The sequence below is a fragment of the Neoarius graeffei genome, chromosome 6 (genome assembly GCF_027579695.1).
Source record: "Neoarius graeffei isolate fNeoGra1 chromosome 6, fNeoGra1.pri, whole genome shotgun sequence".
NCBI lineage: Eukaryota > Metazoa > Chordata > Actinopteri > Siluriformes > Ariidae > Neoarius > Neoarius graeffei.
The window spans coordinates 42,489,655-42,514,057 of record NC_083574.1 but is presented as its reverse complement, the minus strand read 5'-3'; the positions used below and the strand labels follow the sequence as shown (position 1 = coordinate 42,514,057).

The 24,403-nt window shown below is 45.7% G+C and overlaps 1 protein-coding gene across 1 annotated transcript in view; it reads left to right on the top strand.

Moving 5' to 3' along the window:
• bicd1a (bicaudal D homolog 1a) overlaps positions 1-24,403 on the top strand; it is a 120,893-nt gene that overhangs the window by 56,220 nt on the left and 40,270 nt on the right. The window contains exon 3 of the mRNA XM_060923684.1: positions 19,263-19,415. Coding sequence (XP_060779667.1) covers positions 19,263-19,415 — 153 coding nt within the window. The remainder of the gene's footprint in view (positions 1-19,262; positions 19,416-24,403) is intronic.

Here is a 24,403-nt window from a genome sequence, read left to right as displayed (position 1 = left end):
CCAGCTGTGCCTCTCCCGTTAGGAGGGGGAGGAGGCGCGCCGCGCGCTGCTCCATCGGCCACCCCGAGGCTTCTGCGACCTGTTCGAATAGCATGATGAACGCCTCGGGGTCGTCCTGCGGACCCATCTTGGTGACGGTGAGGGGAGACGGGCCCGCGGCCGGAGCGCTGGTGGACCCCGCCGACGCGAGGAGGTGCCGGAACGCCTCGCGGTCTTCCTGCTGGGCCAGCACCAGGGCTTCGAAGCGCTGCTCTTGTTCCTTCCGGAGTGTGACGAGCGCCTGGTGCTGGCTTTGCTGAGCCGTGGCGAGGGCGTGGACCAGGTCGGCGAATGGGGAGGACTCCATGGGACTGATCGGCTGGTGCTCCACTCTGGATCCCGGGTTTCAGCACCACTGTAACGGTTCGATACGTGTGAGTGGAGCACAGAGGACGGCAGGACAGAGATCAGGTGTAAACAGAGGCTTTATTGCCACACTTTTCAGTCTAACAATATATATATATTCCAAACACACTGAGACACACACACTAGCATGTCGTCCAGGGGATGAGCTCCTCTGCTCTCGCTCTCCCTCCTTAAATAGGGCGCGGTCACTGGGAAGACACACACAAACACAGGTTAATTGCCATCAGGTGTAGTGATTCTGCCACTTACCTTCCCTGACTCCGCCCTCCTGTCACAGACCGGCGCTTGACCACGCCCCCGCTGCCACACATAATAATTCTTGAAAAATTAAAGAAAAAAAGATATGTTCTTACCATCAACTACTTTTATTCCATATTTTGTTGGTTATTTTTATTTTTGTATTTTTGGGGGTTTTGTTTTCGAGTAGAGTTTTTATTTCGTCCTCGGTTGGTTCAGCAACACGCTCTGCCATTTTGTTTTTCTCTACTCACTGTATATGAGCTGATATCCACGTAGTAGAGTAGCCAATCGGAGCGCGCCATTGCTTATATCCAGTCAATGTGGATAGAATAAAACATTTTGTAGTATTGAAAAGCTTCAAATAGCTTTAGAGTACTGTAAAGAGATTACTGGAGAGAGTTATTGTCCAGTTTATCGAGAAAAGATGAATGCATTCGCTTAGATTACTGAGAAATATTTATTAGCATAGTATAAAATATTGTAGATTAGAAAACCAGAGGCTCTTGGTGATGAGCTGGTAGAGGAGGAGTAGAAAACAGTGACAAGGGCATCTCTGAGCTCAGCTCAAATGGCTGCACAATGGGTAAATTAGAGAAAGATTCACTTCACTGTGTCTCTACAGGACCTGGCGAGACTCCAAACTCAGCTACACACACACACACACACACACACACACACTAGTGTCTGAATCAGCACTTCTGTGAGCACCTTCACTCAGCACTGGGATTTCACCAGCCTGCATGTTTGCACAGGTCAGCAGTGTTTGGAAATGTGTGAATATTTTCAGAGAGAATAGCCATGGTGTCCAAGTGTCGAAAACAGACATGGCACTGATTCGATTTCCAGCTGATATCAGCAAACAACTGTATATCAGATATTCGAGAAAAAGAAAAATTCAATCCATTTCTGTTACAACTATACTGTACATATCTCCAGTGTTGAATTTACACTCAGAGTATTGATTTCGCACTTCATTTGTGTCTAATTGGATATACATAAACACTGTACAGGGTTAATTCAACACTCTTGAGTGTTAATTCAACACCGGAGATTTTGCTGTCTCATCTCATTATCTGTAGCCGCTTTATCCTGTTCTACAGGGTCGCAGGCAAGCTGGAGCCTATCCCAGATGACTACGGGCAAAAGGCGGGGTACACCCTGGACAAGTCGCCAGGTCATCACAGGGCTGACACATAGACACAGACAACCATTCACACCTACGGTCAATTTAGAGTCACCAGTTAACCTAACCTGCATGTCTTTGGACTGTGGGGGAAACTGGAGCACCCGGAGGAAACCCACACGGACACGGGGAGAACATGCAAACTCCGCACAGAAAGGCCCTCGCCGGCCACGGGGCTCGAACCCAGACCTTCTTGCTGTGAGGCAACAGCGCTAACCACTACACCACCGTGCCGCCCAGATTTTGCTGTGTAGACTGAAATATCCAAGAATTGTCCATAGTACAACAACGTAAAGCTGGTTAAAGTAGGTCATGTGATCACAACACTAGCCACATGGCCTCATGTTAACAGCAACGAAAACAATCCATGACCTGTTCAGCAAAGCAACTGTGTGGGAGATGCTGTCATGTCAGCTGTGTGGAAAAAAATCACAATAAGAGACCTTAAATTTTTTTTAACTTTTTAAAGAGACTAGATTATATTTTTGTTAGGATTAATTTTATTATACTTTGCACCATGCACCGGAGATTTTGCTGTGTAGACTGAAATATCCAAGAATTGTCCATAGTACAACAACGTAAAGCTGGTTAAAGTAGGTCATGTGATCACAACACAAAAAGTTAAAAAAAAAAAAAAGTTAAAAAGTTTAAAAAAAAATTTTAACAAAAAGTTAAAAAAAAAAATTTAAGGTCTCTTATTGTGATTTTTTCCACACAGCTGGCATGACAGCATCTCCCACACAGTTGCTTTGCTGAACAGGTCATGGATTGTTTTCGTTGCTGTTAACATGAGGCCATGTGGCTAGTGTTGTGATCACATGACCTACTTTAACCAGCTTTACGTTGTTATACTATGGACAATTCTTGGATATTTCAGTCTACACAGCAAAATCTCCGGTGTTGAATTAACACTCAGGAGTGTTGAATTAACCCTGTACAGTATTTATGTACTGTATATATAACTATGTCATATTTTTCCTGTATTTTATAAGTGACCATGCTTTAATTACAAAATCATTTTAAAGCTTAGTGGTTAAAAAAAATCAGCTATTAGGAAATGCGGTTGCATACTTAACACTTATTCCACGAAATCAAGTCGTACATGAGCTGATAGCCAGCAAGGCATGTAGTGTACATGGCTTATAGCCAATTTGGCTATAAGCCATGTACGATGAGTGAGTGGAATAACTGTTTTATTATATCCACGTTCACTTGATTTTGAGAAACAGAGCATTTTTATTTGTATTTTTTGCTAATTCTATAAATAAAAACTTTATACAAAACGTCCAACAAAATCATTTCCGCTTAGAATGTAAACAAACCAGCAGGAGCAATTTGAGAAAAATGCTATAATAATAATTCTTGAAAAATAAAAAACAATACATTCTTACCATCATATACTTTCATTCCATATTTTTTGTTGCTTTTTTGTATTTTTGAGGGTGTTTGTTTTCGAGTAGAGTCTTTATTTCGTCCTCGGTTGGTTCAGCAACACGCTCCGCCATTTTGTTTTTCTCTACTCACAGTATATGAGCTGATAGCCTAGTAGTAGAGTAGCCAATCAGAGTGCGAGATTGCTCATATCCAGTCAATGTGGATAGAATAGCAGAAATATTCATCAATCTGAGCATGAGGTAATAATGGGGGGGGGGGTTTCTGTCTATCATCATGCATGGCTTTGCAGCTCACTGAAGATGGGCCAGATAATGTTATAATAATTAATGTGAGCATTCACTTTTTGTGTTTTTTCTTTTTTTCTGAAAGATTGTTTGCTGAAATCTAAATATTTTGAATTTTCAGTTTCACGTAATCCTCATCTCATCTCATCTCATTATCTCTAGCCGCTTTATCCTTCTACAGGGTCGCAGGCAAGCTGGAGCCTATCCCAGCTGACTACGGGCGAAAGGCAGGGTACACCCTGGACAAGTCGCCAGGTCATCACAGGGCTGACACATAGACACAGACAACCATTCACACTCACATTCACACCTACGGTCAATTTAGAGTCACCAGTTAACCTAACCTGCATGTCTTTGGACTGTGGGGGAAACCGGAGCACCCGGAGGAAACCCACGCGGACACGGGGAGAACATGCAAACTCCACACAGAAAGGCCCTCGCCGGCCCCGGGGCTCGAACCCAGGACCTTCTTGCTGTGAGGCGACAGCGCTAACCACTACACCACCGTGCCGCCCTCACGTAATCCTATTCCAGCCATTGTAACAGCAATCACAATCAAACATTTTAATCAGAATTTTTGGCACTGCAAGAACTTTATCAGCTGTCCCTAAGGCACTAAATTAAACATGTCGCATTGTGCGTTCTCAGACTGCTGATCTCAACTAAGAAGTGTACATTTAAAGGAGAACCTTCAGGATTATTGGGCCCTATTTTCCCATCGTTTTGGGTCCAAATTTTTACTATCAAAGTCAGTCCAGTGTAGACCCCTTGCACTGATGTCATATTTATGTTGGCAACCGTCGCTACCTTAGACCTGGGGGACAAGCAAACATTGTTTACATACTGTTCACATACTGAAGCCAAGTGAAGATGCCTGACGTCCGTTGGTGTTGCCCAAAGAAAACTACAGCTCAAAAAACTCTACTTCCGGATTACTTGGATAATCTTCAATGTTTCCCACAGACCAGGTAGCAATTTGTGGTGCTCCATTGTGCCGATGAGGGAATCGTGCGCGGTGGTGTCGTGGCGGTCGGTGGAGTCGGTCATTGGGGTGTATGCAAAGAGTTTACAGCGGGCGGTATTCAAACACACAGTATTTTTCTTCAGAGTCACCTGCTGGGACTATTTTAAAGCTACAAGAAGCATTTGAGATTATTCAGTTCAATCTAAATTCTTTTAAGTTCTTTCAGAGAAGACAGCTAAAACAATTTTTACCAGAACCCTGCCTGGTTTCATTCCTCGACCCAACTTTACATTACAGGGCAGGCCATTACGTTAGTTTGCTGGGCTTGATATTGGTGGAAAACCTGTCTTTTAAATTTATGAAAATTACTCACCAAAATTGAAGTTAAAGTTTAGTTTTTTGCCTTTTTGGTGGCAATCTTTCAATCATTCTTTAGTTGACATTCAAGGAATAAATTGCAAAAAACAAGCTGGAGGTTTTTATTTTAAATATTGAACTCAACACTTACCTCAACCAATTCTAAAATGAAATAAATAGTATAATGTAACAACAAAATAATAATAAAAATATCATAATTAGATGTAAGAAACCACTTAAGGTAACACCAAGGCAACCAACAATAATGAAAAATCATTACCCTAATTGGTGCAAAGCCTGCATGCCCTATCAGAACATTTAATTCTGCGTGGCTTCCTGAAAAAAAACTCAAGTGCCCTATGCGAGCAGTATGTGTGGAGAGGAGGAGTGGGCGAATCAGCTGCCAGTGTGTGTGCGTATCAGTGATGCAGTGATGGTTTATCTACTTCGCCAATAAAGCTAATAAAGATGTTTCTTAAAATATTCAGATTTTATGCTTCAGATAGCATCGACTAGGCATCCCCGCGAGTATAACAACATTTTATTTAGGCTAGTGGGAAATCCTTATTTATTGTGAATGTCAAGCCATTATTAATAACTTGCATGAATGCTGAAGCGGGATAAACGGGATAATGCAATAAGGCCGGTTCCTCGCGTCAAGCTGCTACTGTATGCATCAAAATTGGTTTATAGCCTGACTCAGGGATGTCCGTTTCATGTAAGCCAAGAAGGCTATGATAAAGCTCATCACGAGCACGACGTAGGCTACATTTTAAAATAAGGGGTCGGAAGGCGAATCGGGAAGGCTGCGCTATTTTTAATTAGCCTAACAGGCCTACTTGCAGTCCGGGTATATGCGCAATGGCAGGCCTGTGTACACGCCTCTCCATCTCTGTGTGTGGGTGTGTGTGCGCGTGCGTGAGCGAGAAGAAAGAGCACTATGAATGAACGGAACGATACGCAACAGAAACAGAACGACAGCGCAACAGGCGCTGCGCCACACAATGATCTATGTATGGGAAACTCTGATCTTAGTCAGAAAGAAGCGAATTTATTTATTTATTTGTTTGTTTGTTTGTTTGTTTATTTGACAGGGACAATGCACAACATACAATTGAGCCAGATTATAGCCACAAGGCTAATTTTCATCTGTAGTCCCTGGACAGGAATTGATGTTAAAAAAAAAAATACAACAAAACATGTTATGGGTGGGACTATGTGCAGATATAGGCCTACTGTATATTGCAGTAACAAGTACATAGTTAAAAAAAAAAACATGATATATAATAAAATAAACACAAAGACACAAGATCGATGACTAAAAATGTCCACAGCGCTGCCCTGCTTTTAGCCATTTCCTAAGACCTAATTTAAAAGTACTGAGTGTGGTGCTTTGCCTGATACTAACAGGAATGCTATTCCATAACCCTGATGTTTTTACTGAGAAAGCACTTTGGCCAAAAGTAGAATGTCTAAACACACTTATACAGTCCCCTCTAGTGATAGATATACACGGAAATTAGAGTTTATTAGCAGTTATGATCCGTACAAAGTTCCTCAAAACGACTGGAGTGATGGTGCAGATTTGTGGCCTAGCGTTATTATTAGTTACATGTTGGAATATACCTTCTTTTTCCTGAAGAGTCCCGACACAGAAGAACAGTTTAAAAAAAAACTACAAAAGCAAGAAAACTTTCTTTGTGTAAAGACTTTTTCCCAACATCAGCTTTTGGGAGCAGAATGCTGCGAAAGCCAAAGCATTTACTCTCAAAGGACTCCGACCTGAACCGTGGGCTAGATGGTATTCCCACCCCTCCATGTCTCAGCAACTCCACGGACATCTACATAGCTATTTGCACTCTATCATTTATACAGTGATACCTATTATTGTTAAAACAATATCTGAAGTGTTATTATTTGTAAAATAACAAAATATCTTCCTCTCGACTTTCAAACAATATTATAACATTTTAATTTTATCTAATAGTGGATGGTACAATAATTACAAACACTAGCAGAATCAGCACATTCCAGTTGCAGCTATAGTCATATAGTAACTATAATCACCTTTGTAGTAATAATCATAATAATTTCAATAAACGGTTAATCTTCAGTTCCCTCTTCATTTATTTTCTATTCAAAAGGCATAACTGAGTCACACAGGCTGATAAAGCCCAGGTCAGAAGGCAGGTTGGAACTAGTTTTCAACTACTTGCGTCTCCCCTCGATAACAAAATCGCAGGTAGACGCAAGACTGGTCTTGCGTCCACACACGACAATGCAGATAATGGCAGAGTGTTGCAGAGGGTCTTTAGTAGAGGCAGGTTGACGCAAATGGATCACAATCTGTTCGCATTTCAGCTGCGAGTCGCTTCCAATCGGTGCAAATAGCAGGTTGACGCATGTAGAGGTAGGCAGTCATGCAATGCTTAAGCGACCAATCGCAGGTTGAAGCAGGTAGTGGCAGCTAGACGCAGGCTGAAAGGTTTTTGAAAGGTTTTCTGTGCGCTGCATCAGCCTGCGTCTAGCTGCGTCTGCTTCCAACTCGTTGATTCAGCTTAAAAACTCTGCGTCTTGCAATATGTCTGACCACAACGAAGGATTTGACGCAAAATGCCTGCATCCACCTGCGATCAGTCGCCACCCGACCGATCGCAGGTTGCAGCATACGTCTTTCTCCTGTCTGACCTGGAAATAAGTGTGTAACGGATGGTAACAATTTTATTCAAAATAGTTTTTCCTGTCTTAGCTGATTTATTTCCATTTCGCATGCATGGAGCTGTTGTAAAGTTCAGTCTGTGTGTATAGAACACTCTCAAACTGTAGGTTCATTACTACACTCTGGCTCCATGGTGACATTTTGCACAGGACTGGGTTCCTCTGATAACAGAAGCAAAGCTTCTTTTCTGTTCTTTCAGGATATATCATGCATGTCGCTCCTTGTTGGATTTTCTGGGTTTTCTGTGTCGAATAAGGAAGTTGGTTCATCTGTAAGAAAATAATTTGATTTTGTTTGAACACTTTCATGAAGAAGCTAACTCAAATGAGAGCAGAAATAAAATGAGACTCACTTCCGACTTTCTTTTTTTTTTAAATACATTTTAAATACAATCACAAATTTCTCTGGAGTTTTCAGGCTGAGCTCCTCTCATCGTATTCTCTTTAACCACTCATTTCTTTGTTGTTCTTGAAGCATTTGCTTCTCTTTGTTAACATTTTTCTTGATAGCGGGGTGATGGTAATACCTTTTATCTATTTCTCTATTTGAACAACCAAAACCAGCGCAAAAATGAACCGTACTGAAGACAGATTAAGCCTTGCTACGAAAGACGGTGTCTGTTTGACCCCCAGGTGTAATTATCACGTGATGCATGACGTCATGTGTAAGGGGTCTACTGAATTAGAACACGCTAGAACCACAAAACGGCTATACAGTGTGTAACGTGAAAGTTCAATGTGTGGTGGTTGTATCACTCTTAGCGAAAAGAAACAGCAGGATGGCGACAGATAACATTCTTAAACAGCACTTTACTCTTCCCTACACTTCATCTTTCCAACCACAACTTTACTTCACCCACTCCAGCTCACATGTGACCGAACAAACCAATCAGAAGTTATCAGGACCTAGCTTGAGGTACAGCTGGGGTCAGAAGTTTACTGTAGGACTCCCTATGTGTGGGTGGAGCACAGAGAACGGCAGGACAGAGATCAGGTTTATAATTTGGCTTTATTGCCACACTTTTCAGTCTAACAATAATCAATCGCACAGACACACACACAACCGGTGTCTGGTTCAGGGATGAGCTCCTTCTGCTCTTGCTCTCCCTCCTCATATAGGGCACGGTCACTGGGAAGACACACAAACAGGTTAAATGCTCTCAGGTGTAGTGATTCTGCCACTTACCTTCCCTGACTCCGCCCTCCTGTCACAGACCGGCGCTTGACCACGCCCCCGCTGCCACATACCCCCACCGCCCGACTCAGGCCGGGCGGCCGTCCAGCCTGCAGCCGACTCCCCCCCCCCTTGACGGGAGAGGAAGTCCGCCACAACCATCTGCGCCCCCGGCCTGTGGACCACCTTGAAATTAAAGGGTTGGAGCGCCAGATACCAACGGGTGATCCGCGCGTTGGCATCTTTCATGCGGTGGAGCCACTGGAGGGGCGCGTGGTCCGAACAGAGGGTGAAAGGGCGCCCCAGCAGGTAGTACCGGAGGGCGAGAACCGCCCACTTGATGGCCAAACACTCTTTCTCTATTGTGCTGTAGCGCCCCTCACGCACTGACAGCTTCCTGCTGATATACAGGACCGGGCGGTCCTCCCCCTCCACCTCCTGGGACAAAACCACCCCCAGCCCTCTGTCCAATGCATCGGTCTGCAACACAAAGGGGAGAGAAAAGTCAGGGGAGTGTAAAAGTGGCCCCCCACACAGTGCAGCCTTTACCTCTGAGAAAGCCCGCTGGCATTGCTCTGTCCACTGGACCGGATCAGGTGCCCCCTTTTTAGTGAGATCAGTCAGCGGGCTGGTGACGTCCGAATAATTAGGTATAAACCTACGATAATAGCCAGCCAGCCCCAGGAACTGTCTCACCCCCTTTTTGGTCTTGGGCCTCGGGCAGGCCGCAATTGCTGCCGTCTTATTAATTTGGGGACGCACCTGCCCGTTGCCCAAGTGGAAGCCCAGATACCGTACTTCCACCCGCCCAATTGCACACTTCTTTGGGTTGGCTGTGAGCCCCGCTCGCCTCAGCGACCTAAGGACGGCCCTCAGATGTTCGAGGTGCCGCCGCCAGTCATTACTATAGATGATGATGTCATCTAAATACGCGGCCGCATAAGTGGCATGAGGGCGGAGGACTCTGTCCATCAGCCGCTGAAACGTAGCGGGCGCCCCAAACAGCCCAAATGGAAGGGTGACGAATTGGTGTAAACCAAACGGTGTGGAAAAGGCCGTTTTTTCTCGGGATAGTGGAGTCAAGGGGATCTGCCAATATCCCTTCGTCAAATCCAGCGTCGAATAAAAGCGAGCAGTGCCGAGTCGGTCGAGCAACTCATCAATACGAGGCATTGGGTACGTGTCGAATTTAGACACCGCATTGACTTTTCTATAGTCCACACAGAACCGGACCGAACCGTCGGCCTTGGGTACCAAGGCCACCGGGCTGCTCCAGTCACTGTGGGACTCCTCGACGATGCCCATTTCGAGCATGGTCTGAAGTTCTTCCCGAACCACCTTTTTTTTGTGTTCGGGTAGCCTGTAAGGGCAGCTACGCACTACCACCCCCGGGGGCGTCTCTATGTGGTGCTCTATGAGGTTAGTGCGACCGGGCAGGGGCGAGAACACATCCGAAAACTCGGTCTGCAACTGGGCGACCTCCGTGATTTGGGTCGGGGAGAGGTGGTCTCCACAGGGGACCGGAGAGGTACATGATGCCAATGTCCCTTTTTGAACCTCCGGCCCCAGCTCCGCCTTCTCCGGAACCACCGACACCAACGCCACGGGGACCTCCTCGTTCCAGAGTTTAAGCAGATTGAGGTGGTAAATCTGTAGCACCCCACCCCTGTCTGTTCGCCTCACCTTATAGTCGACGTCCCCGACTCGCCGTGTGACCTCAAAGGGTCCTTGCCACTTGGCGATCAATTTGGAGCTCAACGTGGGCAACAGTACGAGTACTTTATCTCCCGGTGTGAACTCTAAGGCGCGTACCCTTGTTGTACAGGCGGGCTTGCCGTTCCTGGGCCTGCCGCAAATTCTCCTGAGTTAGGTGGGTGAGCGTGTGGAGTTTTGCGCGCAGGTCCATAACATACTGAATTTCGTTCTTACTTTGTGAAGGTCCCTCCTCCCAATTTTCCCGCAGCACGTCCAGGATGCCGCGTGGCTTACGCCCATATAATAATTCGAACGGGGAGAACCCCGTGGAGGCTTGGGGGACCTCTTGCACTGAGAACAGCAAGGGTTCGAGCCACTTATCCCAATTACGTGCGTCCTCACTTACGAATTTCTTAATATTTTTGAGGGTGCGGTTGAACCGTTCCACTAAACCGTCTGTTTGTGGGTGATATACGCTGGTGCGGATCGGCTTAATCCCCAATAACCCATACAGTTCGTGCACTGTTCGTGACATAAACGTAGTGCCTTGATCAGTCAGAATCTCTTTCGGGATTCCAACTCGGGAGATGACACGGAAGAGTGCCTCTGCAATACTGCGTGCTGAGATATTGCGCAGAGGCACTGCTTCTGGGTATCGCGTTGCATAGTCCACCAGAACTAATATAAAGCGGTACCCTCGTGCTGACCGATCTAATGGCCCGACGAGATCCATCCCAATTCTCTCAAACGGGGTCTCGATTAACGGTAGAGGGCGCAAAGGCGCTTTTGGAATGGCCGCTGGATTTACTAACTGGCATTTGCGGCATGCCGTACACCACCTACGGACATCGCCGCGAATCCCCGGCCAATAGAAACGGGCCATTATTCGGGCTAGTGTTTTATCCTGCCCTAAGTGTCCAGCCATGGGATTAAAATGAGCCGCCTGGAATACCAATTCCCGGCGGCTCTTTGGAATCAAAAGCTGCGTGGCTCGCTCTTTAGTTTGAGTGTCCTGTGTCACTCGGTATAATCTATCCTTCATAATCGCGAAGTAGGGGAAGGACGGGGTGGCGTTCGGCTGGAGCGTTTGACCATCGATTACTCTCACTTGGTCAAACGCATGCCGCAGAGTCTCGTCTCGCGACTGCTCTAATGGGAAATCCGCGAGGGATTCCCCAGTAGAGAGAGGAGGAGCCGGCGGCTCCTCACTCTGACGCGGAGATGACGTAGACGGCTCTATGACAGCTGCTCCCGCCAAAGCGACACCGGGACCTCCCCCTGCCAAATGGCAGGACCCACTCTCTACTAGGCGCGTCATTAAACCCCGAAATCCCGGCCAATCAGTCCCCAAAATTAAAGAGTGGGTAAGGCGAGGATTAACCGCCGCCTTCACTATAAATTTTTCCCCTCTGAAAATAATGTGGACCGACACCAAAGGGTAGCGGTGAACATCCCCGTGCACACACAACACCTTCACCCCTTGTGCTCCCCCCAATACCTCGTTTTGAACCAGGCTTTGGCGAATTGAGGTCTGATTACAACCAGAATCCACCAACGCCTGATATGTAGCCCCTTGGATACTCACCGGTATGCGATACGCTCCGGCCCGATCGAGGGCGGCCTCTGGCGCGTCGGGGATCCGAACCACCGCGCCCACTTCCATTGCTGTGCACTGCTGTTGAAGGTGGCCCGGTTCCCCGCAGCGCCAGCAAACCGGCCCGGGCTTTCCCTCTGCACCGGTGTTCTGGGGCTCACTCACCTGAGGTGGGGGAGAGACAGACACAGAAGGGAGAAACGGGAGGGCACCGCGGGTGCGGCGGGCCGGCTGGGGTGGTGCCGGCCCCCGCCTCCGCGGTGGGGGAATGGGGCGAGGACGGGACACAGGAGGAGGGGGAGAGAGAGAGAGAGGAGAGAAGAGAAGATGTCATCTGCTGTCCTGCCGCCGGGACAGCCGCCAGATGATCCTCCGCCAGCTCGACTGCCTGATCCAGCGACGCCGGGCAGTGGCACTGGACCCACTCCGCGGTTCCTGCTGGTAAGCGGGCGATGAACTGTTCCAGTACCACCTGGTCGACGATTCCCTCGGCATCGCGATCGTCGGCCCTCAGCCACCGCCAGCAGGCATCCCGGAGCTGCTGGCCGAACGCGAACGGGCGGCCGACTTCCTCCAATTGCAGCGCGCGGAAGCGCTGGCGCTGTTGTTCCGGTGTGCGCCCCACGCGCTGGAGGACGGCCCGGCGGAGGTCCCCGTAGGCCAGCCGGCGGTCGGCGGGGAGCTGTAGCGCGGCCAGCTGTGCCTCTCCCATGAGCAGGGGGAGGAGGCGCGCCGCGCGCTGCTCCATCGGCCACCCCGAGGCTTCGGCGACCTGTTCAAACAACATGAGGAACGCCTCGGGGTCATCCTGCGGGCCCATCTTGGTGACAGTGAGGGGAGACGGGCCCGCGGCCGGAGCGCTAATGGGCCCCGCCGACGCGAGGAGATGCCGGAACGCCTTGCGATCTTCCTGCTGGGCCAGCACCAGGGCTTCGAAGCGCCGCTGTTGTTCCTTTCGGAGTGTGACGAGCGCCTGGTGCTGGCTTTGCTGAGCCGTGGCGAGGGCGTGGACCAGGTCGGCGAACGGGGAGGATTCCATGGGGCTGCTGGGTTGGTGCTCCACTTTCCCGGGTTTCGGCACCACTGTAGGACTCCCTATGTGTGGGTGGAGCACAGAGGACGGCAGGACAGAGATCAGGTTTATAATTTGGCTTTATTGCCACACTTTTCAGTCTAACAATAATCAATCGCACAGACACACACACAACCAGCATCTGGTTCAGGGATGAGCTCCTTCTGCTCTCGCTCTCCCTCCTCATATAGGGCGCGGTCACTGGGAAGACACACAAACAGGTTAATTGCTCTCAGGTGTAGTGATTCTGCCACTTACCTTCCCTGACTCCGCCCTCCTGTCACAGACCGGCGCTTGACCACGCCCCCGCTGCCACATTTACATACAGTGACATGAATGTCTTCTTGGATATGAAATTCATGACAATATTGGGCTTTCATTTATTTATTTGAACTGTTCGTTTTCTGTGTCAAAATGATTGTACAACATATTTCTTTAATAGAAAAAAACCATGAATTTGGTGCACTAGTTTTAATTTATTTTGGGCTTTCTGAAATCAACACTAAGTCAAAATTATGCATACAGGGTCAAAAATATATATACGCTCACTTAGATTATTAATTCAGAGGTGCTGAAACTTCCAAAATGTATCTTATCTTGCCAAAGCCAAGGTCTCTTAACTTCCTGTCATTGATTATGATTGACTACAGCTGGTAGCCTCTCTGTGCCTTCATAAAAAGGGTTTGCTTACAGCACTCATTGGCTTGACCAACACACAGTAAAATGGGAAAGTCCAAGGAGCTCAGTGCAGATCTGAGAAAGAGGATCGCAGATGTACACAACTCCAGAATGTCTCTTGGAATCATTTCTAAACATCTGCAGATCCCAAGATCAGTTCAAACAATTGTATGTAAGTTACTGGGAGGTGTAGTCACTTTGCCAAACCACTTTGCTTCAAGAAAACCCAAACTGTCACCCTCAGCTGAAAGGAAGTTGGTTCAGATGGTCAGGAACAACCTGGAAACCACCATGGTACAGCCCTGCCATGAACTGGAAGCTGATGGATCACTGTCTACAGTTTAGTGAGTTTTATATCACCATGGACTAAGAGGCTGCTATCTAATAAATAACCCCCTGCTCTAAAATTGACACCTTCAAGCTTAACTAAAGTTTGAAGCTGACCACACGAACAAAGACAAAGCCTTCTGGAGGAAAGTTTTATGGTCAAATGAGACAAAGATTGAGTTGTTTTGCCACAATGACGACCATGTACAGAGGAACACTGTACCAGCTGGTGGTGGTGGTAGGATTATCATGCTCTAGGGTTGTTTTGCTGCCAGTGGAACTGGTTCATTGCAAAGCGGATGGAATAATGAAGAAAGAGGGCTACGTCAGAATTCTTCAGCATAACCTCAAACCATTGGAAACTTGAACATGATTGGGAGTCACAGCAGGACAATGAACCCAAACACACATCAGAGCTGGTTGTGGAGGACAAAGCAGGCTAACATTAAGCTTAAAACAAGCCCTGACTTTAACCCTGTTGAAAATATGTGGACCGTACTTACAAGTCGAGTCCATGCCAAGAAAAAAAAATTAATTGAACTCTACCAATTCTACCATGAAGAGTTGTGAAATATTACATGAACTGACAAGTACTGCTCATAGGGTTATTATAAGGTCTGAAACATGGAAAGAATCCTTACAGAGATACATCTGTGTCTGTTTACCTCAATAACTGTAAAGAAACTGTATAAAATGACTGTTTCTACACTCATTGTTTTATCTTTCTCTTCTTCTGGTCTCTGACACAGCACCTCATTCAGTCCCTCCAGTCAGTTATTACACAGGGGCTGTTTTCTGATGTTTACAAAAGGAGAAGTAACACAGAATTTGTGAAGAAGTCTATTTCCAAAATAACGCCTGAATATTAAACTGATTATGACAATATAAATGAGTGTCTGACAAGGAAAGGATCCTTTTTGCAAACAGCAACTCAATACTGGACCGATTTCAATCGATTTTGTCCCTAGTAAGACCTTGGACCCCAAAAAAATGGAGCCCAGGTTTAAAAAATCACAAAGTTTCCCTTTCAGAAAAGAGTGTTCCTCAAGGATTTCTAAAGGGGTTCTACATGGAATCATATCTAGCAGAGAACACAAACCCAAGAACCCATTATGGTACGACACAAACTCTGAGCAAAGTTCTATTTATTATGTTCTTACAGCATACTAAAGGTATGGTCATGGTCTTTGCCCAATGGGGCCTTTAGCTTCTTAGTGCCCCATCATACTTAGCTGTTTCTGCATCTGGAGATTTCTTTGTTCTATTTTCTCTCTGTCGAGTATTCAGTGAAGGAGGTAACGCATGAATCAGGGCTTCCTTACAAGGAGAGCAATTTATTACCCAGCATCCACATTAGCACAAGCATAGACAGATTGAGAACACCCCCTACACCATACAAGTAGAGTAATGAAACATTATAAAGCTGTTAAAGGGGTTGTGTGATTATGATCATGTGCACAGTGTTTCTTGGATGTGGTATTAGGGTCAAATTAATATACGGGATTAATAAACTGGGCTAGGTTTCCCAATACCGTTGCACTTTAGGGCTAAAGAGCAAGTTTAAATATGCTCTTAAGCAAAGAACGTTGTCTCTGTACGTGGTTTTCCCGAACTCACTCGTCAGAAGGAATCTTAAGAGCAACTTTGCTAAGAGCGTCTTTGCAGTGCACATCCTCGATATAGGCATTAGTAGTTGCTAAAGGCATTCGTACTGTAATTGCTGAAGGCATTAGTAGTTGCTAAATCCAGTCGATAAGGTCACATGGAGCTCGTTTTTAGCCAAAAACCAATGAAATATAAAGTGCTTAAAATATTTTAACATATTGTATCGTCATTAAGCATTACATATGTAATGTGGTAATTAATAATTGAAACTATTTTAAATTTTTGGACAATAACAGTTTTTTTATTCCAATCATGTTTTTTAATTAAATGAACAAACGTTCACACAAAAGAATGAGCGAATAATAAGCTCAATAATTAAGTAAATGTGTTCCCCGTGCCCGCTTATTTCATTGTTACCCCCCCAATCATGCAGTCAGCATTATTTCAACTGTTATCCACCACGATGCCAAGATGACAATGTTCTCCCTTATATATATATTGTGGACGCAGCTGTTCAGAGCTGTGGCCGCAAGGTCTCCGGTGCCTGTCGTGGCGGCAATCCCCGAACCCGGTGGTGGACACCAGAAGTAAGGGATGCCGTCAAGCTGAAGAAGGAGTCCTATCGGGCCATGTTAACCTCCAGGACTCCCGAGGCAGCTGACGGGTATCGGCAGGCCAGGCGTGCTGCAGCTCGGGCAGTTGCGGAGGCAAAAACTCGGAACTGGGAGGAGTTCGGGGAGGCCATGGAGAAGGACTATCGGTCGGCCTCGAAGAAATTCTGGCAAACCGTCCGGCGCCTCAGGAGGGGGAAGCAGTACTCTGCCAACACTGTTTACAGTGCGGGTGGGGAGCTGTTGACCTCGACTGGGGACATTGTCGGGCGGTGGAAGGAATACTTTGAGGATCTCCTCAATCCCACCGTCATGTCTTCCACTGAGGAGACTGAGGCTGATGACTCAGAGGTGGACTCGTCCATTACCCAAGCCGAAGTCACTGAGGTGGTTTGCAAGCTCCTCGGTGGCAAGGCACCGGGGGTGGATGAGATCCGCCCTGAGTATCTCAAGTCTCTGGATGTTGTGGGGCTGTCTTGGTTGACACGCCTCTGCAACATCGCGTGGCGGTCAGGGACAATGCCTCTGGAGTGGCAGACTGGGGTGGTGGTCCCTCTTTTTAAGAAAGGGGACCGGAGAGTGTGCCCCAATCACACTTCTCAGCCTCCCAGGGAAGGTTTACTCCAGGGTACTGGAGAGGAGAATTCGACCAATAGTCGAACCTCGGATCCAGGAGGAACAATGCGGTTTTCGTCCTGGTCGCGGAACACTGGACCAGCTCTATACCCTTCATAGGGTGCTCGAGGGTTCATGGGAGTTTGCCCAACCAGTCCACATGTGCTTTGTGGATCTGGAGAAGGCATTCGACCGTGTCCCTCGTAGTATTCTGTGGGGGGTGCTTCGGGAGTATGGGGTTCGGGGCTCTTTGCTAAGGGCTGTCCGGTCCCTGTACGAACGGAGCAGGAGTCTGGTTCGCATTGCCGGCAGTAAGTCAGACCTGTTCCCAGTGCATGTTGGACTCCGGCAGGGCTGCCCTTTGTCACCGGTTCTGTTCATAATTTTTATGGACAGAATTTCTAGGCGCAGCCAGGGGCCAGAAGGAATCCTGTTTGGGAACCACAGGATTTCATCTCTGCTTTTTGCGGATGATGTTGTCCTGTTGGCTTCTTCAAACCAGGACCTTCAGCATGCACTGGGGCGGTTTGCAGTCGAGTGTGAAGCGGCTGGGATGAGAATCAGCACCTCCAAGTCCGAGGCCATGGTTCTCGACCGGAAAAGGGTGGCTTGCCCTCTCCAGGTTGGTGGAGAAGTTCTGCCTCAAGTGGAGGAGTTTAAGTATCTCGGGATCTTGTTCACGAGTGAGGGAAGGATGGAGCGTGAGATCGACAGGCGGATCGGTGCAGCCTCCGCAGTGATGCGGTCGCTTTACCGGTCCGTTGTGGTGAAGAAGGAGCTGAGCCAAAAGGCGAAGCTCTCAATTTACCGGTCGATCTACGTTCCGACTCTCACCTATGGTCATGAGCTTTGGGTAATGACCGAAAGGACAAGATCGCGGATACAAGCGGCCGAAATGAGTTTCCTTCGCAGGGTGGCTGGGCGCTCCCTTAGAGATAGGGTGAGAAGCACAGTCACTCGGGAGGAGCTCGGAGTAGAGCCGCTGCTGCTCCACATCGAGAGGAATCAGCTGAGGTGGCTCGGGCATCTTTTTCGGATGCCTCCTGGACGCCTCCCTGGGGAGGTGTTCCAGGCATGTCCCCCCGGGAGGAGGCCCCGGGGAAGACCCAGGACACGCTGGAGGGACTATGTCTCTCGGCTGGCCTGGGAACGCCTCGGTGTTCTTCCCGAGGAGCTGGCCGAGGTGTCTGGGGAAAGGGAAGTTTGGGCTTCCCTGCTTAGACTGCTGCCTCCGCGACCCGGTCCCGGATAAAGCGGAAGAAGACGAGACGAGACGATATATATACAGTTATTCCATGAAATCGAGTCGTGCATGAGCTGATAGCGGACGAGGTGCATAGCACCAAGTTTGCTGTAAGCCATGTACGATGAGATTGAGTGGAATAACTATTTTATTCTATCCACATTGACTGGATTTTGAGAAACAGATCATTTTAATTTTTTTGCAAATTCGATAAATAAAACCTTTCGACAAAACATCCAGCAAAACCATTTCCGCTTAGAATGTAAACAAACCGGCAAAATGAAAGTAGCAATTTGTGAAAAATGGGATAATAATAATTGTTGAAAAATAAAAAAAGATACGTTCTTACCATCATATACTTTCATTCCATATTTTGTTGTTTTTTTGTATTTTGGGGGGTTTTGTTTTCGAGTAGAGTTTTTATTTCGTCCTCGGTTGGTTCAGCAACACGCTCCGCCATTTTGTTTTTCTCTACTCCATGGTATATGAGCTGATACCCTGGTAGTAGAGAAGCCAATCAGGGTGTGTGATTACTCATATCCAGCGAATGTGGATAGAATAAATCTATACAGTATATTCATATTGTTTTGTGTATATTTATTTAATAATTAACTCGATGTATTCGCAATTTACAAGGAAAATAATTTCACACTGGCAGCAGATTTAACACCAGTTTCCCCCGTTGACTGTGAGAGTCCCTCGGAGGCGCATGTGCCTTCTGTGTATTCGGCTGGGAGGAAAGCGTGATCCAGGTCCATCCTAAGTTAAGAGTAAACTAAAGTACTACTTTGGCTACGACGTTGTTCGGGAAAACCACGTTAGCTTAATGATGGATCTTAAGAGGCAGTTAAAGACGCTCTTAGCCTTAAGAGGCCTTCAGGAAACCCACCCCTGATTTGGGAACCATTGCTCTACATTGGTCTTGAGTAGAGCTTCTGTTGACACTTTATTTTTAATTGATGTTTTGACCTGTATTCTGTCCTCTTTCTCTCTGTGCTTACTGTAACAGAGGTGGAAAGAGGCTCTGCTCTCCTTTCCCTCGTGTTAGTTACAGAATAACAAGATGTTGGTTCATCTCTTGCCATATCACTGTTTGTTGCAGAGTAACGAGATGCTGGAGCTGCAGACCGGCAGGATGAGAGAAGAGATTAAGGAGTATAAATTCAGAGAAGCCAGATTGCTGCAGGACTACACTGAGCTGGAGGAGGAGAATATCATACTACAGAAACTCGTGTCCACACTCAAGCAGAACCAGGTGAGCACACACACAAAGAAAAAGTCACTCATGCTTAACACCAACCTTACTTCTCCCTGTTAAATCCTGTTCCCGAATATTTTTTTAACGATAACCAATACAGTGCCTTGCAAAAGTATTCATACCCCTTGAACTTTTTCACATTTTTCCACCTTACAACCACAAACTTAAAAGTTTTTTATTGAGATTTTATGTGATACACCAACACAGAGTAGCACATAATTGTGAAGTGAAACGAAAATGATAAATGGTCTTCAAAATTTTAAACAAATAAAAATCTGAAAAATGTGGTGTGCATTAGTATTCAGCCCCCTGTACTCTGATACCTCTAAATACAATCCAGTGCAATCAATTGCCTTCAGAAGTCATCTAATTAGTTAATAGAGTCCTACTGTGTGTAATTTACTCTCAGCATAAATACACTTGTTCTGTGAAGATCTCAGTGGTTTGTTAGAGAACACTGAAGAACAAACAGCATCATGAAGACCAAAGAACTCACCAGACAGGTCAGGGATAAAGTTCTGGAGAAGTTTAAAGCACGGTTAGGTTATAAAAAAATATCCCAAGCTCTGAACATCTCAAGAAGCACTGTTCAATCCATCATTCAAAAATGGAAAAAGTATGGCACAACTGCAAACCTACCAAGACATGGCCGTCCACCTAAACTGACAGAGCGAGCAAGGAGAGCACTGGTCAGAGAAGCAGCCAAGAGGCCCATGATCACTCTGGAGGAGCTGCAGGAATCCACAGCTCAGGTGGGAGAATCTGTGCACAGGACAACTATACGTCGTACACTCCACAAATCTGGCCTTTTTGGAAGAGTGGCAAGAAGAAAGCTATTGTTAAAAGACAGGCATAAGAAGCCATGTAGGGGACACAGCAAACATGTGGAAGAAGGTGCTTTGGTCAGATGAGACCAAAGTTGAACTTTTTGGCCTAAATGCAAAGCGCTATGTGTGGCGGAAAACTAACACTGCTCATCACCCTGCACACACCATCCCCACTGTGAAACATGGTGGTGGCAGCATCATGCTACGGGGATGCTTTTCTTCAGCAGGGACAGGGAAGCTGGTCAGAGTTGATGGGAAGATGGATGGAGCTAAATACAGGGCAATCCTGGAAGAAAACCTGTTGGAGGCTGCAAAAACTTGAGACTGGGAAGGAGATTCACCTTCCAGCAAGACAATGACCCTAAACATACAGCCAGAGCTACAATGGAATGGTTTAGATCAAAGAATATTCACGTGTTAGAATGGCCCAGTCAAAGTCCAGACCTAAATCCCATTGAGCATCTGTGGCAAGACTTGAAAATTGCTGTTTGCAGACGCTCTCCATCCAATCTGTCTGAGCTTGAGCTATTTTGCAAAGAAGAATGGGCAAAAATTTCAGTGTCTAGATGTGCAAAGCTGGTAGAGACATACCACAAAAGACTTGCAGCTGTAATTGCAGCAAAAGGTGCCTCTACAAAGTATTGACACAGGGGGGCTGAATACTAATACACATCACATTTTTCAGATTTTTATTTGTTTAAAATTTTGAAGACCATTTATCATTTTCATTTCACTTCACAATTATGTGCTACTCTGTGTTGGTCTATCACATAAAATCTCAATAAAAAACTTTTAAGTTCGTGGTTGTAAGGTGGAAAAATGTGAAAAAGTTCAAGGGGTATGAATACTTTTGCAAGGCACTGTAAATACTTACTGTAAACACTGAGCTCACTGGATGAATATTTACACAGATAAACTTGCTACTTATGAGAAATAGCTACGCTGCACACTTCATACAATATACATGCAGACTCTTAGAAAAAACATTTTCTAGAAAATACTTTAGAGCCTTAAGGATTTTTATCTTACTATTTCAAAGATGTCCATAAGCACCAGCGACTGGCAGTTTTCTCTGCTTACACAGACAGTCTGCGCCAGCTACTCAATCCCAGAAAAAATAAAAAAAATTGCCTTTAAATATTCAAACAATTTATATAATCTCCGCTGCTCATAATTTGCTGTAAATCCAATTATTCCACCACGAAACTGTCTTTGATTCAGGTCTAGCAAGACCGGAAGCAATGGCATATTTGTTGATCGATTCTCGCGCTCTGATTGGCTGAGTGACCACGCCGTAGCATATGTAGTTATGTTACAGCATGTAGTTGTGTTACAGAGCCAGGCAGCGTACTACAGAGAGTAACTGAGAAAGCCAAGCACACACACATCTGGAGGGAAATTTCATACTTATTATAGGGAAATGGTTAGTAATTTATTCGCTGAGAATGCACCAGAAGGCATGCAGATTTCAAAATGTTCTCCTTCGCCTTTACAAATTCTAGAGCTGTCTACTATTTTTTAGCCGGCTATTTCAGATTTTCTGGAGAGCCCTGCTACTTAGAACTTTATCTGACCGAGAAATACAATGCTGTTGGTTTCTGTATCGAAACTTGAAGGGTTTTCTCAGGGAGAAATTCAACAACTCATCAGAGTTCTAGATTTAATTTTTCAGTTACAGATATACAAGCATGTGGTCAAGAATGATGCCCATGTCACTGATGATGTGACAGTGAGGTTTTGGGAGAAGTAAAGAATTGAGAGCTTATTCAGTGGTAAATATCAGACAGTCAGACTCATTTAGCGGACTCTGCAACCAATTTAGGATTTTGTTGACTGTTTACATTTATACCACAACTCTGTTGAATTCTTGATTCTCACTGGCCAGAAGATGTTGATTAAATTTCTATAACAGCAGCTCTGACAGTATATCATCTGCATGACAAATACGGTACGAGGTTTATATTATTGCACTTCTTCTAATACATTATTGTGGATTATTATACATTCAGGATACTTTTTTGATGGAATAAAAACATGTGTTCTATTCCCTTCTAGCAGATTTCATTCATTTGGTTTGATAGCATCCAATATGGCTAGCATATCACTTATCCTACGTGTATTACATCACTCTACCCAATGGAGAATGAGCGTTAAATATGGTTTACAGCAGGGGTCTTCAATCCTATCCGCAAAGGGCCGGTGTAGCTGCAGGCTTTCATTACAGCCAAATTGGAGGCTCACTTGATTGTTGACTGGAGACGAGGGTGAAATCAGGTGTAGCTCCTGCTTGGTTGGAATGAAAGCCTGCAGCCACACTGGCCCTTTGTGGATAGGATTGAAGACCCCTGGTTTACAGTATTGCATGGTTGTCAAGACAACATGACGTCACACATCAGAGACGTAAAACTTCCTTGCTAGCGAGCGACTATGACAATCTGTAAACAAACATGACCGCTAGGTTTGCATTGTTAAATACGGAAGATTTTGAGAGAATTTTGAAAGAGAAAGACATGTCGAACACCCGAAAGGAACGTGTTTGTATAATAATAATAATAATAATAATAATAATAATAATATTGGCTGGCTTTTTTTAATAGTACATCAGATATATTCCATTCAGCTAGCATGATATTGAACTCATCTTTGACTCGTTCACTATCATGCTAGCTGAATGGAATATATCCGATATACCACGAAAAAAGCCAACCAATATTATTAAAATATTTCTACATTAACAGCTAACACAGGGAACTGACGGATGCGGTGCATAAATGGATATTTTTTACATGTACAGTGGTGCTTGAAATTTTGTGAACCCTTTAGAATTTTCTATATTTCTGCATAAATATAACCAAAAACATCATCAGATTTTCACACAAGTCCAAAAAGTAGATAAAGGGAACCCAGTTAAACAAATGAGACAAAAATATTATACTTGGTCATTTATTTATTGAGGAAAATGATCCAATATTACATATCTGTGGGTGGCAAAAGTATGTGAACTTCTATAATAAGCAGTTAATTTGAAGGTGAAATTAGAGTCAGGTGTTTTCAATCAATGGGATGACAATCAGGTGTGAGTGGGCTCCCTGTTTTATTTAAAGAACAGGGATCCATCAAAGTCTGATCTTCACAACACATGTTTGTGGAAGTGTATCGTGGCACGAACAAAGGAGATTTCTGAGGACCTCAGAAAAAGCGTTGTTGATGCTCATCAGGCTGGAAAAGGTTACAAAACCATCTCTGAAGAGTTTGGACTCCACCAATCCACAGTCAGACAGATTGTGTACAAATGGAGGAAATTCAAGACCATTGTTACCCTCCTGGGCAGCATGGTGGTGTAGTGGTTAGCACTGTCACCTCACAGCAAGAAGGTTCTGGGTTTGAGCCCAGCAGTCAGCGAGGGCCTTTCTGTGTGGAGTTTGCATGTTCTCCCCGTGTCTGCGTGGGTTTCCTCCGGGTGCTCCAGTTTCCCCCACAGTCCATGCAGGTTAGGTTAATTGGCACTAAATTGACCATAGGTGTGAATGTGAGTGTGAATGGTTGTTTGTCCCTGTGTCAGTCCTGCGATAACCTGGCGACTTGTCCAGGGTGTACCCCACCTCTTGCCCATAGTCAGCTGGGATAGGCTCCAGCTTGCCTGCGACCCTGTAGAACAGGATAAGCGGCTACAGATGGATGGATGTTACCCTCCCCAGGAGTGGTCGACCAACAAAGATCACTCCAAGAGCAAGGCATGTAATAGTTGGCAAGGTCACAAAGGACCCCAGGGTAACTTCGAAGCAACTGAAGGCCTCTCTCACATTGGCTAATGTTAATGTTCATGAGTCCACCATCAGAACACTGAACAACAATGGTGTGCATGGCAGGGTTGCAAGGAGAAAGCCACTGCTCTCCAAAAAGAGCATTGCTGTTCATCTGCAGTTTGCTAAAGATCACATGGACAAGCCAGAAGGCTATTGGAAAAATATTTTGTGGATGGATGAGATGAAAATAGAACTTTTTGGTTTAAATGAGAAGCGTTATGTTTGGAGAAAGGAAAACACTGCATTCCAGCATAAGAACCTTATCCCATCTGTGAAACGTGGTGGTGGTAGTATCATGGTTTGGGCCTGTTTTGCTGCATCTGGGCCAGGACAGCTTGGCATCATTGATGGA